General features: G+C 41.0%; 1 protein-coding gene across 2 annotated transcripts in view; it reads right to left on the bottom strand.

The window, feature by feature from the left end:
* TRAF5 (TNF receptor associated factor 5) overlaps positions 1–16,884 on the bottom strand; it is a 93,753-nt gene that overhangs the window by 17,147 nt on the left and 59,722 nt on the right. For both annotated transcript variants that reach the window (XM_049858620.1, XM_049858621.1), the window contains exon 4: positions 2,782–2,883. In XM_049858620.1, coding sequence (XP_049714577.1) covers positions 2,782–2,883 — 102 coding nt within the window. The remainder of the gene's footprint in view (positions 1–2,781; positions 2,884–16,884) is intronic.

The raw sequence follows: 16,884 nt of genomic DNA, 5'->3' as shown, positions 1-16,884 counted from the left end.
TGGTATTCTCTGCTTTCAGCCAAAATCCATCTGAGATCAGCAATGATATCCCTCCTTCCGTGTCCCCTTGGTTAATCTGTCTTGAATTTCTGGTCGTTTCCTGTCGAGGTACGGCCGCAATTGTTTTTAACTATCTTCACTCGAGTGTGATATTAATGATATTGTTTGATAATTTCCGCATTCTGTTGGATCACCTTTCTTTGGAATGGGCACAAATATGGATCTCTTCCAGTCGGTAGGCCAGGTAGCTGTCTTCCAAATTTCTTGGCATAGACGAGTGAGCGCTTCCAGTGTTGCATCTGTTTGTTGAAACATCTCAATTTGTATTCTGTCAATTCCTGAAGCCTTGGCTTTCACCAATGCCTAGAGTGCAGCTCGGACTTCTTCCTTCAATACCATCAGTTCTTGATCATATGCTACCTCCTGAAATAACTGAACGTCAACCAATTTCTTTGGTACAGTGACTGTGTATCTCTTCCATCTTCTTTTGAAGCTTCCTGCGGCATTCAATATTTTGCATATATCTGTACATAATTTGAATAAACATGCAAATCATAAAAAATTGTTTGGTTTCTTTTCCTGTCATATAAAATAAAAAAAGAAACACTTCCTGGGAGTCTATGAAGTAAGATTCTTAATACAGAAAAAAAAAAGAAAAGTGGTAAGACTGCACCCTGTCAAAGGTGGAAAACTCGTGAGACCTGGAAAAACAAGGCTGTCCCATAGAGTTCCAGCTCTCATGGGTTTCACTGTAGCTGTTCTCCTTTGTCTCTATTAAATAAAAAAAAAAACCCAAACCCATTGCTGTAGAATCGATTCTGACTCATAGCGACCTTGCAGGACAGAGTAGAACTGCCCCTTAGTGCTTCCAGGAAGGAAATGGTGACAACTGCAATCCACATCTCCAAAATTCATTGGTGTTACCCCCTCGACTCTCACCAAAGCAGTCGACATTCATCAAGACTCTGCTTCCTGTAAGATCCTATCTTAGAAAAGGAAGAACAGGAATGAGGGGAAGATACAGAAGAAGCAGGTGGAAAGAATGCAGCCCCTGTTCTCCTGAAGCTTACGATCTGGTTACTAGAGCTGTTCAATGGCCACTTTTGAGCCTCATTTCCTTTTCAGTCTGAGTGACAACAAAGTTGGGAAATGGGCCGTTTTCAATCAACTAATATTCAAAGCAAGTGGTGAGGGGCTGTCATCTGAGAGCAGAAAAACATTCCGTGACCACCAAAAAATCCCTGGGTTAACACAGAATGATTTACACAGTTCAGTGCCTGGGAGTTTAGAGGCAACAGAGAAAACACTGAATCACCTGAAATATGCATTCCAAAATATGTGGGTGGGAAGGGTAAATCACAGCAGCCTCCAAGTCATTCCCTGGAAGCCTGAGTCCTACTCATTCATAGTGTGATCAACTCCAGGAGCCTGTCCTGGCAAAGCCAGCACATCTGCTACAGCTTTTCTATAAAGAGCCAGAAAGCAGTATTGTAGCTTTCCACTAAGAACTGCTTCTCCAGCTGGAGGGAAGAGCAAGGTGGGGTAGTTTCATTTGAAAGGAACTCAACTCCCCTTTACCTACAGAAAATACTCTCTTGTTTGCATCTCACATTAATGATTCACCTTTAAAGCACATCCAATCTCTGATGTGTTCCACATTATCTTCACATTAGATCATAAACTCTGAGAGGCCAGGGCACAGAGCCGCTGGGCAATATCTACCACAGCTTTTGGTGAGGAGCAAATGCTTTTGGGAAGGGTACATCATAATCACGTCTCAGATCAGCACCATCTGCAACCATCCTCTTGCTCCCAAACTTTCTTGCTATTTTTGGCTGCTGACTAATCAGCCCTTGACTCATGGTGACAGCATGCACAACAGGACAAAACATTGCCCAGTCCTGAGCCATCCCCACAATGGGTTGTAGATTGGACTTTTGTGATCCATAGGGTTCTCACTGGCTCCCACAATAGGCCGCCAAATCCTTCAGGGTTCCATCAGTGTGATGGAACCTTGTTTGAGCGTTCCTTTGCCTAGCATGCCTCATACCTTATCTCTTGGCTCCATGATTCCTAGCCCATAAATTAAGGTCTAACACACGTGGCATATCCTCCATGTGTTTATACAGAAGGAACTTCTCCACCCACACCTTAGCCCTGGCATGATGCATTGCAGCTAACTATGTCACTGGACTGTGAATTTTCCAGGGCTTCAAACCAGTTCGAACCAGTGCAGCTATGGCCGATGAAATGAAACTGAAGCAGACCCAAATTTTTAAAAATTATGGGTCAAAGACCTGGAGAATAAGAGACTCAGAAGAAGCACAGGGAGCCCTTTCAGGAGCCTGAATTATTGAATTATGAGGACTGAGGAGAGCGATACGCATCCAAAGCTGCATGATCGGCCGCCATCTTTGAGCAGGGTACCACTATTTCCAACTCTGCGCAAAATTCCACAAGCAAGAGATGTGGTTGGTATGCAACACATATGTTGTTCTTATTTTCTAAGAGGGCAATTAAGTTTCTAGCAGGACTTCAACCTGTAATTTTTCCTATTCCAGTTATGGTTCCAGTCCACCAAAATTTAAAAAATTCGGGTCTATTCCAGTGTCACTTCCTCGGCCATGATTGAGCTGGGAAGAACCATTTTGAAGCCCTGGAATTTTCTGGCAGTAAACTCAGTGAATGCCCCACAAAGCTTGGTAACTGTCACATACAGATGTTCAATACATGTCACTGGAAAAATGATAAAGGCAAATATTGTTCATGAGTAATACCAACCTGGTATCGTCCCAGAATAATCTTGGCATTACATCCAGGAGCATTTTTGCAATATACATATAAATTGAGGACTTCTCTTTTGCAGCAATTGTCTTTAAACACCTAAAATATAAACATTATAGGTCATACATAATTCTACAACTCTATGGCAGTGCAAAGAAATCTATTAATAATTTGGTCTCCAAGTTCACCTCCAAAGTTGGGTGGAAACTTCCAGACAGTGGTTGGAATGGAAATATCAGACTCACCACCACATTTAAAGAAAAGGCTGTCTTACGTACATACTGCTGGCAAGCCACCAGATGCACACACCAGGAAACTCAGAGCTGCCCAGAGCAGCAGGCTATAGCTAAGAGAATCGCAGGGTGAACATGACCCCACGTGCTCAAAGGTCAGGAGGTAGGGCTATGACCAAGAGGATGCTTTCAGCTTCCTGTCCCAAGGTAATGTTCATACAACTTACTCATCATTAGTGTCACCTAAGCTCTACTGACTTGCTATTTCCACACAAGTCTGGAGTTGGCAAACTTTCTCTGTAATGGGCCAGATAGTAAATATTTTTGACCCTGCAGGCCACATAGCATCTGTGTCACAACTACTCAACTCTGACATTGCAGAAGCGGCCATAGACAATACGTGAACAAATGGGCATGGCTGTGTTCTAATAAAACGTTATTTATCTACAGACACTGACATCTGAATTTTATACAATTGTCACATGTCATGAAATCATCTTATTCTTTTGATTTTTTAAATATATTTTTATTCTGAAAGAGTTTAAGACTCACAGAAGTTGTAAAAATAGTACAGAGTTCCCATATACCCTGCTTTTGATTCTTTTCAACCATTTAAAAATGTAAAAACCATCCTTGGCTCATAAACCAAAAACCAAACTCGTTGCTATCAAGTCAATTCTGACTCAGAGCAACCCTATGTGTTACAGAGTAGAACTGTGCTCCATAGGGTTTTCTTGGCTGTAATCTTCACAGAAGCAGATCACCAGGCCTTCCATGGTGCCACTGGCTGAGTTTGAACTGCCAACCTTTAGGTTAGCAAACAAGCATACACTGTTTGTGACACACAGGGACCTTATCCTTAGCTCACGGGCCACACAATATCAGGCAGCGGCCTGAATTTGGACCAAGCATTGTAGTTTGACAAATCCTGCTTCAGTGGGTAAGACAGACACTAAATACAGCACAGTTCTCTGGTGGGTATTTGAAAAACGCGTGATAAGCGTATAGAGAATGAACGTGTACATCAGACCAGGTACTCAGGGAAAGCTTCCTGGAGGAGGTGATGTCTGAGTGTAATTTCAAAGGAAGATAAATGAGATTAAAAGGAACTTGTAAAGGAGTAATCTTCGTAACCTTGGGTTAGGCAATGGTTTCTTAGATATGACAACAAACACATAACAACAACAGGAAAAAAAAAAGATAAATTGGACTTCGTCAAAATTAAAAACTTTTGTGCTTCAAAGGACACCATCAAGAAAACGAAGATAACCCACAGAAGGGGAGAAAAGATAACCCACAGAAGGGGAGAAAATATTTGCAAATCATGTATCTGACAAGGGACTCGTATCCAGAATACACAAAAGAATTCTTACAACTCCACAATAAAAAGACAAATAACCCAATTTAAAAAATGGACAAAGGATTTAAATAGGCATTTCTCGGAAGAAGACATACAAAATGGCCAACAAGCACATGAAAAGATTCTGAACATCATTAGTCATTAGGGAATGCAAATCAAAACCACAATGAGGAGGCAGAGCCAAGATGGCGGCTTAGTCACAAGCACCATAACATGCTCCTATGCCAAAGACCCAAAAAACCAAGTAAAACCGAAGCAGATAACAATCCAGGAACCCTGAACATTAAAAAAAGTCTAAGGACTGAACCCAGCACTGACTACAAGGAACAAGGAAAGCAGCGAAAGAGGAGGAATGGCACAGAGGAGCTCAGTTAGCCGTCCCGGCTCGCTGCAGCTAACTTGAGATAAAGCCAGCAGCGACCCTGGGTGAACTGAATAGCAGGGCAACTTCACAACTTTCCCAAAAGGGACAGAGAACTCTATAGACACACAAGGAAAGAAGCAGAGACAGGGAGGGTACCAGATTCAGAACCAGAGGTACTCAGGAGCAGCAGTACTTGACCTCAGGGATAAGTGGTGTGCACGAACTGGTGGGCCCGCAGAGTGTCGGTGAGAACTGTCCTACCCAACCAGTCCTGGGTGCTCCACCTCTCGCACTCGAGAGAAGACAGGTCCTGCTCACTGGCTGCAGCAGACACAAGGTGCCTTGATACCTGTGTGTCCTAGCTGGAGGAACGCACTCCCCATTCTCCTGACCAGCCTGACTGGGGAACCACAACATAAGCCTATCTTCTTCCCTCCTACCCCACCCAATCCTGTTCACTACTCCCCTTGCCCACCCAATGAGCGCAACTAGGCTAGCCCTTTTGTTTGTGCCTGCCCGCCACCTACTCCCCCTCCAAGGGCCCAGTGGCAGCAGGACAACAAAAAGCTCACCTACCACTCCCTCTTCCCTCCCCCCCCGTCCTGCACAAGGTGGCATCTCTGTGTGCACATCCGCCAGGTGTGACTCTATCCCTTAACCTACCCAGCAAGGGGCAGAAGAGCCGTGACCATGCATGCATGCCCCCTGTCATGGATTGAACTGTGTCCCCCCAAAATGTGTCAACTTGGTTAGGCCATAATTCCCAGTATCGTGTGATTGTCCCCCATTTTATGTGATTTTCCTATATGCTGTAAATCCTATCACTATGATGTAACAAGATGGATTAGCAGCAATTATATCGATGAGGTCTACAAGATTATGTAGTGCTTAAGTCAATCTCTTTTGAGATATAAAAAAGAGAAGTAAGCGGAGACATGAAACTCGTACCACCAAAAAAGCCATGCTGGGAACAGAGGGTGTCCTTTGGACCCGAGGTTCCTGTGTGGAGAAGCTCCTAGACCAGAGGAAGATTGATAACAAGGGCCTTCCTCCAGAGCTGATACAGAAAGCCTTTCCCTGGAGTTGACGCCCAGAATTCAGACTTCTAGCCTACTAGACTGTGAGAGATTAAACTTCTGTTTGTTAAATTCATCCACTTGTGGTATTTCTGTTATAGCAGCACTAGATGACTAAGACACCCCCATAGCTCCTTCCTCCCTCCCCCCACCTGACATGAAGCATCATCACCATGCACGCATCCACCACACGACTCCATCCCTTAACCCACCAAGCAAGGGGCAGAAGAGCCACAACTATGCACACACCCCCCTTCAGCCCCTTCCTCCCTCCCCAGCCTGACATGAGGAAGCACCTCTGTGTGTGTATCCACCAGGCGCAACTGTATCCCTTAACCTGCCCAGTGAGGGGCAGAGGAGTTGGAACTACATATGCATCCCCCCGAGGCCCCTTCCTCCCTCCCCCTGCCCAGTGCAGGGCTGAAGACCAGTGAGTGTGTGCATACCCACTCACTGCACCTTCCTCCCTCTTCCTGCCACCGACAAATAGATGCAGCAAGACTGAGGGAACATTCACCTGCCATTCCTTCCTCCCTGCCCCTACCCAGGAGGAGGTGGAGATAGAGCACCTGTGTGCCTGTCCCCTCACAGCGCCCCCTGCCACCCACAAGTCCCCCCCAAACCAGCAAGAAGTGACGAGCATGCCACCACTCGCCCACCACACTGGCCATTCCACCTGCATGGACAGCATCATTCCCTGCTCCTGAACCACTGAACCAAAGACAGGCAGAGACCAAAGCTCAATCAAGCCACCCTCAGCTGCCCTGCAAGATCAGTAACCAGAGACCTGAACTTTCATACCTACTCACCACTCCACCCTCCCAAAGACAGGAAGCACAGCCAGTCCAGTGACCAGAGCACCACTCCAGCCACACCTGCCACGACCCACAAAACAATTATACAAATAAAATATAAATACAATAACCCCTTAATGTCCTGGAGACAACCGACAATAGCAAACCACCTAAGAAGCAGGGCAGGATGGCCCCAGAAAATGACCAAAATAAAGAACCAGAAAACCTCCCTGGGGAAGAAAAGGTAATGGAGCTTCCTGATACGGTATTCAAAAGACTTATGTATAGGGCCCTCAAAGGAATCAAGGAAAACACAGACAAAACTACAGCAAACACAGACAAAACCAAGGAAATCATGGACAAAACACTAGAAGAAATCAGGAAAACAATACAAGAACAAAATAAATAGACAATTGGAAATGATACAGAAACCAAACAAAAAAACCAAACTCACTGCCGTTGAGTCGATTCCGACTCATAGCGACCCTATAGAACAGACTAGACCTGCCCCATAGAGTTTCCAAGGGGCACTTGGTGGACTTGAACTGCCGACCTTTTGGTTAGCAGCTGTAGCACTTAACCACTACGCCACCAGTGTCTCCAATACAGAAGCAGCAACTAGAAATCCAGAAGTGTAACAATAAAACTGCAGAAATTGACAACTTGATGGAAAGTCACAGGAGTAGAATTGAAACAAAGGAAAATAGGATCAGTGGAATAGGCGACCAACCCCTTGACACCAATCTGTTCGAGGAACAATAAAAAAAAAAATGAAGAAAGACAAAGAGTTATGTGGGACACCATCAAAAGAAATAACTTAGACGTGATTGGAATCCCAGAAGGGGAGGAGCCAACAAAAAGTACAGAGGAAATTGTTGAAGGTATGCTGACAGAAAACTTTCCTAATATCATGGAAGGTAAGAAGATAACCTCACAAGAAGCACAATGAACCCCATAAAGGATAGATACCAAGAGAAGAACATCAACACATATAATAAACTTTCCAAAACTAAAAAGAAAGAAAGAATCCTGAAAGTAGCTCAGGAAAAATGAAACATCACCTACAAAGGGGCATCGATAAGACTAAGTTCTGATTACTTGGCAGAAACTAAGCAGGCAAGAAGGCAATGGGGTAACACAAATAAAACACTGAAAGAAAATACTGCCAACCAAAAATTATATATCCAGCAAAATTATCCCTCAAATATGATGGTGATATTAGGACATTTCCAGATAAACAGAAATTAAAGGGATTTCTAAAAACCAGACCAACTTTACAAGAAATATTACAGGGAGTTGTTCGGAAAGAAAACTAACAACATACCAGACAACAACCCGAGATTAAAACACATGACTACATCAGACAGGTATTAACCCAGATAAAGAGCTCTTACAAATAAAATAAAGCTAAAAGACAGAAAACAGAACTAGAGACTTCAAGGCAATATCAAAAAATAAATTACTCCTTTAAACTTAGGAAGATAATGGTAAATTTCAGGGTAACCACAAAGAAAGTCAACAAACCTACTCATCAAAATATAAAAGAAGGAAATCATAAAGATTCAGTACACACAAAACCAAAAAGGACTAAGGAAATGAAAAGACAAGCCACAATTAAAAAAAACTCAACACAGAAAATTAAGCAGAATAAAGAAGCCATCAACACCACACACACACATACACACACAAAATAAAAAGTAAGAAAATGACAGCAATAAACTCATACCTATGGATAATCATGCTGAACTTAAATGGCTTAACTACACCAGTAAAGAGATGGAGAGTAGCAGAATGGATAAAAAAAACATGACCCATCAATATGCTGCCTACAATAGACACACCTTAGATACAATGATATACATAAACTAAAACTTAAAGGATGGAAAAAGATATATCAAGAAAACAATCAAAAAAGAGGAGCAGCAAAATATTAATCTCTGATCAAACAGATGTTAAAGCAAAATCCACTATAATAGACATGGAAGGGCATTACATAATGATTAAAGGGTCAGTCTACCAAGAGGCCATAACCATAACAAATACACGCTTATCCAATGACAGAGCTCCAAAATACATAAAACAAACTCTAACAGCACTGAAAAGAGAAATAGACACTTAAACAACAACACTAGAAGACTTCAACACACCATTCTCGGTAAAGGACAGAACTACTAGAAAGAAACTCAAGAAAGACACAGAACATCTAAATACCACAATCAACCAACTTGACCTCATAGACAGATACAGAGTACATTACCCAGCTGTGACAAAGTACACATTCTTCTCCAGTGCTCAGGGATCATTCTCCAGTATAGACCACATTTTAGGCCACAAAGCAAGCCTCAAAAAATTCAAAAACATCGAAATAATACAAAGCATCTTCTCTGATCACAATGCTATAAAAGTAGAAATTAAAAACAGGAACAGCAAGGAAAAAAAATCTAATAAATAGAAACTAAATAACACCCTACTTAAAAACTACTGGGTAACAGAAGAAATCAAAGATGCAATTAAAAAATTCCAATGATCAAAACAGAATGAAAACACAACATACCAAAACCTGTGAGACACAGCAAAAACAGTGCTCAGAGGTCAATTTATAGTAACAAATGGACACATCAAGAAGAAGAAAGAACAAAAATCAAAATATTAACCCTACAACTCAAACAATTAGAAAGAGAGGAGCAAAAGGAGCCACAGTCATCAGAAGAAATGAAATAATAAAAATTACAGCAGAAATAAATGAAACAATAAAAAGAATCAAGAAGACTAAGAGCTGTTTTCTTGAAACATTAATAAAATTGACAAACCAGTAGGCAAATTGACAAAAGAAAATAGTAAAAGATACCGATAACCCAAATAAGAAATGTGATGGGTGACATTACATCAAAACCAACTGAAATAAAAAGGATCATAACAGAATACTATGAAAAATTATACTCCAACAAATTTGAAAACCTAGAAGAAATGGACAAATTTCTAGAAACACACTACCTACCTAAACTAGCACAAACTGAGGTAGGAAATTTGAACAGACCCATAACAAAAGAAGAAATTGAAGGGGTCATTAAAAAAAAAAAACTCCCAGCAGCAACAGAAAAGCCCCAGTCCAGACGGCTTCACTGGAGAATTCTACCAAACATCCAGAGAAGAGTTGATACCAGTTCTACTCATGTATTCCAGGAAAAAGAAAAGGAAGAAATACTCCTGAATTCATTCTATGAAGCCAGCATACCCCTAATACCAAAGCCATGCAAGGACACCATTTAAGAAGAAAACTACAGATCAATATCCTTCATGAATATAGATGTGAAACTTGTGAACAAAATCCTAGCCAACAGAATACAACAGCATATAAAAAAAATAATATATCGCAACCAAGTGGGATTCAGACCACACATGCAAGGTTGGTTCAACAATAGAAAACCAATCAACATAATCCACCATATAATTAAAACAAAGGAAAAGAATCACCTGACCATATCAATTGATACAGAAAAAGCATTTGATAAAGTCCAACACCCATTCCTGATAAAAACTCTCAGCAAAATAGGAATAGAAGGGAAATTCCTCAACATAATAAAGGGAAATTACACAAAACCAACAGCCAACTTTATCATCAATGGAGAAAATCTGAAAGCATTCCCCCTGAGAACAGGAACCAGACAAGGATGCCCTTTATCACCACTCTTATTCAACATTTTATGGGTAGTCCAGGCAAGAGCAATAAAGCAAGAAAAGGAAATAAAGGACATCCACATTGGTAAGGAAGAAGTAAAACTATCCCTATTCACAGATGATATGATCCTATACATAGAAAATCCTAAGGACTCCACAAGAAACCTATTGGAACTAAGAGAAGTATTCAGCAAAGTGGGACGATACAAGAATAACGTACAAAAATCAGTTCAATTCCTCTGCATCAACAAAGAGAACTGTGAAAATGAAATCAGGAAAACAATACTATTTATAACACCCGCCACCAAAGATAAAATACTCAGGAATAAATCTAACCAGATGCGAAAGACTCACACAAAGAAAATTACAAAACACCACTGCAAGAAACCAAGAGAGACCTACATAAATGGAAAAACATACCATGCTCTTGGACAGAAAGACTAAACATTGTGAAAATGTCAATACTATCCAAAGCAATTTACAGATATAATGCAATCCTGATCCAAATCTCAACAGCATTCTTCACTGACTGAGACGGAAAAACTAATCACTAACTTTATACAGAAGAGAAAGAGGCCCTGAATAAGTAAAGCTTTATTTAAAAGAAAAAAAAAAAAAACACAGTAGGAAGCTGTCATGGATTTAATTGTGTCACCCAAAAATATCTGTCAACTTGGCTAGGTCATGATTCCCAGGATTGTATGATTGTCTACCACTTTGTCATCTGATGTGATCTCCCTATGTGTTGTAAATTCTATCAACATGATGTAATGAGATGGATTAATGGCAGTTATATTGATCAGATCTACAAGATTAGATAGTGTCTAAGCCATTCTCTTTTGAGATATAAAAGAGAGAAGCGAGGAGAGAGACAGCAGGACCTCATACCACAAAAAAGGCAATGCTGGGAGCAGAGCATTTCCTTTGGACCGGAGGTTCCTGCACTGAGAAGCTCCTTGACCAGGGGAAGATTGATGACAAAGACCTTCCTCCACGCCCACAGAGAGAGAAAGCCTCCCCTGGAGCAGACGTCCTGAATTCGGACTTCTAGCCTACTAGACTGAAAGAGAATAAATTTCTCTTTGTTAAAGCCATCCACTTGTGGTATTTCTGTTGTAGCAGTGCTAAATAACTAAGACAGTAGCCTCACACTACCTGATCTTAGAACTATACAGCCACAGTAGTCAAAACAGCCTAGTACTGGTAGAACAACAGACACATGGACCAATGGAACAGAATTGAGAACCCAGACGCAAATTCATCCATCTATGGATATCTGATCTTCGACAAAGGAATAACGGTTACCGAATGGGGAAGAGACGGTCTCTTCAACAAACAGTGCTGGCAAAATTGAATATCCGTAGAAAAATGAAACAGGATCCATACCTCACACCACACACAAAAACTAACTCAAAATGGATCAAAGACCTAAATATAAAACTTTTATATTTTTTATTTTATAGTTTTAGCTATAAAAATTATGGAGTAAAATTAGGGGCAATGCTAGGGGCCCTAATATGTGGCATAAGTAGATTACCAAACACAACTAAAAATTCACACACAGAAGAAGATTAACTAGATAAATGGGACATCCTAAAACTTAAAACACATTCATCAAAAGACTTCTCCAAAAGAGTTAAAAGAGAACCTACAAAACGGAAAAAAAAAATTTTTTTTTTTGCTATGACTTAACCAACAAGAGTCTAATCTTTAAAATTTACAGAAAACTTCAACTGCTCAAAAGAAAAAAAGACAAATAACACAATTAAAAAATGGGCAAAGGATATGAACAGTCACTTCATCAAAGAAGACATTCAGGCTACTAACAAACATGAAAAAATGCTCATGATCATTAGCAATTGTTTTTGTTGTTAGGTGCCGTCAAGTAGATTCTGATTCATAGTAACCCTAGGGACAAGAGAACAAAACACTGCCTGGTCCTGCACCGTCCTCACAATCATTGCTATGTCTGAACCCACTGTTGCAGTCACTGTGTCGATCCATCTTGATGGTCTTCCTCTTTTTCACTGACCCCCTACTTTACCAAACACGATGTCCTTCTCCAGGGACTGGTCTCTCTTGATAACATGTCCAAAGCATGTGAGACAAAGTCTTGCCATCTCTCACAGATTGAATCGTATTCCCCCAAAACATGTGTCAAATTGGTTAGGCCATGATTCCCAGTATTGTGTGGTTGTCCTCCATTTTATGACAGTAATTTTATGTTAAAGAGCTTTAGGGTGGCATTGTAACACTCTTACCCAGATCATGTTTCTGATCCAATGTAAAGGGAGTTTCCCTGGCGTGTGGCCTGCACCACCTTTTATCTCTCAAGAGATAAAAACGAAACGGAAGGGAGCAGAAAGGGGAGACCTCATACCCCCAAGGGAGCAGTGCCAGAAGCAGAGCACATCCTTTGGACCTGAGGTTCTTACACTGAGATGCTCCCAGACCAAGGCAAGGCTGATGACAAGGACCTCCTCCAGAGCTGACAGAGAGAGAAAGTCTTCCCCTGCAGCCAGCACCCTGAATTTGGACTTCTAGCTTATTGGAGCGTGAAAGAATAAACTTCTCTTTGTTAAAGCCATCCACTTGTGGTACTTCTGTTACAGCAGCACTAGATGACCAAGATACCATCCTTGCTTCTAATGAGCATTGTGGCTGTACTTCTTCCAAGACAGATTTGTTCATTCTTCTGGTAAAAAAATAAAAAAAAAAAAAATAGACCATGGTATATTCAATATTCTTCACCAACAACATGATTCAAAGGCATCAACTCTTCTTCGGTCTTCCTTACACATTGTCCAACTTTCATATCCTTACAAGGCGATTGAAAACACCATGGCTTAGGTCAGGCAAACCTTAGTCCTTAAAGTGACATCTTTACTTTTGAACACTTTAAACAGGTCTTTTGCAGCAGATTTGCCCAATGCAATGTGTCCTTTGATTTTCTTGACTACTGCTTCCATGGCATTGATCGTGGATCCAAGTAAAATGAAATCCTCAACAACATCAATTGTTTCTCCATTTATCATAATGTTGCTTATTGGTTCATTTGTGAGGGTTTCTGTTGTCTTTACGTTGATGTGTAATCCATAACGAAGGCTACGGTCTTTGATTTTCATCAGTAAGTACTTCAAGTCTTCTTCACTTTCAGCAAACAAGGCTGCATCGTCTGTGTATGACAGGCTGTTAATGAGCTTTCCTCCAGTCCTGATGTTGAGGTCTTCCTCATATACCCCAGCTTCTCAGATTATTTGCTCAGCATACACATTGAATAAGGATGGTGAAAGGATACAACCGTGACGCACACCTTTCCTGACTTTAAACCACACAGTATCCCCTTGTTCTGTTCAAACGACTGCCTCTTGGTCTAAGTACAGGTTCCTCATGAGCACAATTAAGTGTTCTAGAATTCTCATTCTTCACAATGTTGTCCATAATTTGTTGTGATTCACACAGTCGAATGCTTTTGCATAGTCATTAAAACACTGGTAAACATCCTTCTGTATTCTCTACTTTCAGCCATGATCCATCTGAGATCAGCAATGATATCCTTCGTTCCATGTTCTCTTCTGAATCTGGCTTGAATTTCTGGCAGTTCCCTGACAATGTACTGCTGTAACTGTTTTTGAATGATCTTCAGCAAAATTTTACTTGTGTGTGGCATTAATGATATTATTTGATAATTTCTGCATTCCGTTGGATCTCCTTTCTTTGGAATGGGTACAAATATGGATCTCTTGTAGTCGGTAGGCCAGGTAGCTGTCTTCCAAATTTCTTGGTACAGACAAGTGAGTGCTTCCAGTGCTGCATCCATTTGTTGAAACATCTCAATTAGCATTCTGCCAATTCCTGGAGCCTTGTTTTTTGCCACTGCCTTTTTTTTTTTTTTTCTTGGACCTCTTCTTTCAGTACCATCGGCTCTTGATCATATGCTACCTCCTGCAACGGTCACACGTCAACCAATTCTTTTTGGTACAGTGACTATTCCTTCCATATTCTTTTGATGCTTCCTGCATCATTTAATATTTTCCCCATAGAATCCTTCAATATTGCAAATCAAGGCTTGAATTTTTTATTCAGTTCTTTCAGCTTGAGAAATGCTGTGCCTGTTCTTCCCTTTTGATTTTCTATCTCCAGGTCTTTGCACATGTCATTATAATACTTTGTCTTCTCAAGCCGCCCGTTGAAATCATCTGCTCAGCTCTTTGACTTCATCATTTCTTCCTTTCACTTTAGCTACTCTACGTTCAACAGCAACTTTCAGAGTCTCTTCTGACATCCATTTTGGTCTTTTCTTTCTTTCTTGTCTTTTTAACGGCGTCTTGCTTTCTTCATGTATGATGTCCTTCCACAACTCATCTGGTCTTTGGTCATTAGCATTCGATAAGTCAAATTTATTCTTGAGATGGCCTCTAAATTCAGGTGGGATATACTCAAGGTTGTACTTTGTTCTAAGAGAAAAGGTCCTTCTTCCTAGTCTGTCTTAGTCTGGAAGCTCAACTGAAACCTTTTCCACCAAGGGTGACCCTGCTGGTATATGAAATACCAGGGGCAAAGCTTCCAGTATCACAGCAGTATGCAGACAACCACTACAACAAACTGACAGACATGCAGTGGCATTAGCAATTAAAAAAAAAAAAAAAGAGAGAGATGCAAATCAAAACTACAATGAGATATCATCTCACCCCAACATTACTGGCACTAATCAAAAAAAAAAGTTTTTTTTGGCAAGGATGTGGGGAGATAGGGACTCTTATCCACTGCTTTTGGGAATGTAAAATGGTACAAACGCTACTGAAAACGGTATGGCGATTCCTCAAAAAAGCTAGAAATAGAAATACCAAATGATCCAGCAATCCCGCTCCTAGATATGTAACCTAAAGAAATGAGTCGTGACACGAACTGACATATGCAAACCTATGTTCATTGCAGCATTATCTACAATAAGAACAAGGCAGAAGCAGCAGCAGACAAATGGACCAACAAATTTTGGTACATACACACAATGGAATACCAGGCAACGACAAAGAATAATGATGAATCCATGAAACATCTCACAACTTGGATGATTCTGGAGGGCATTAGACTGAGTGAAATAAGTTAATCACAAAAAGATAAATATTGTATAAGACCGCTTTTATAAGGCGCCCTGGTGGCCCAGTGGTTAAGAGTTTGGCTGCTAATGAAAAGGTCAGCAGTTCAAGTCCACCAGCTGCTCCTTGGAAACCCTATTATTTAAAGTAACAGCAAAAGATTTATGCACAGGAAAAAAAAAAAAAAAAACACTCTTTGATGGTTACCAGGGATGGGAGGGGGAGGGAGGAAAATTACCAATGAGAAAATAAAAACACCGTTGCCGTCGAGTCAATTCCGACTGATAGCGACCCTAGAGGTAATAGACACGAGTTAATACTGGTGCAGGGAAAGGCAATACGCAATATGGGAGAAGTCAGCACAAGATGACCAAGGCAAGAGAGGCCACTGAGAGGGACGCAGGAATAAAGGACAACTATGATAACTACTATAGCATAGACAATCCTGCAACAATAGAATCAACAAACAATGATCTATGAATGGATACATACGTACATAGACAGATATGACAAGATGTGAGGGAGGGGATAAGGGAACACACCCACTGGCAGGTACAGGTTCAGTGGTGGAAATATCTAAATATGTGACTCCTCAGATATTAATATAGATCATAGAGCACACAAGTGGCACAGTCGGGGAAATCTCTTAGACATAACTAAACACCTCACAGGATGAAGTTCCCAGGCTCGAAGGCAAAGGACCACAGACTCAGGGGACATCTAGATCAACTGCTACAACAAAGTTCTTAAAAACCCCACAAGTCTGTCAGTTCGTCATACTTTGGTGGCTTACATGTTGCTGTGATGTTGAAAGCTATGCCTTCAGTATTTCAAATACTAGCGGGGTCACCCATGGTAGACAGGTTTCAGCTGAGCTTCCAGACGAAAACAGACTAGGAAGAAGGACCTGGCAGTCTACTTCTGAAAAAAATTAGCTAGTGAAAACCTTATGAATAGCAGAACACTGTCTAATGCAGCACCAGAAGATGAGTCCCTCAGGTTGGAAGGCACTAAAAATACGACTGGGGAAGAGCTGTCTCAGTCGTATTTGTAATGTGCTCATTTCAAAGAAAGGTGATCCAACAGAATGCAGAAATTATTGAACGATATCATTAATATCACACACAAGTAAAATTTTGCTGAAGATCACTCAAAAGCGGTTGCAGCAGTACATCGACAGGGAACTGCCAGAAATTCAAGCCGGATTCAGAAGAGGATATGAACAAGGGACATCATTGCTGATGTCAAATGGATCTTGGCTAAAAGCAGAGAATACACGAAAGACGTTTACCTGTGTTTTACCGACCACATTCAACTGTGTAGATTACAACAAATTATGGATAACATTGCAAAGAACTGGAATTCCAGAACACTTAATTGTGCCCATGAGGAACCTGTACTTAGACTGTCTTAGTCATCTAGTGCTGCAGTAACAGAAATACCACAGGTCGACGGATTTCACAAACAGAAGTTTATTCTCTCACAGTCTAATAGGC

Source organism: Elephas maximus, chromosome 18 (genome assembly GCF_024166365.1).
Source record: "Elephas maximus indicus isolate mEleMax1 chromosome 18, mEleMax1 primary haplotype, whole genome shotgun sequence".
In the NCBI taxonomy this organism is placed as follows: Eukaryota; Metazoa; Chordata; class Mammalia; order Proboscidea; family Elephantidae; genus Elephas; species Elephas maximus.
This window is presented reverse-complemented; position numbering and strand designations above follow the sequence as displayed.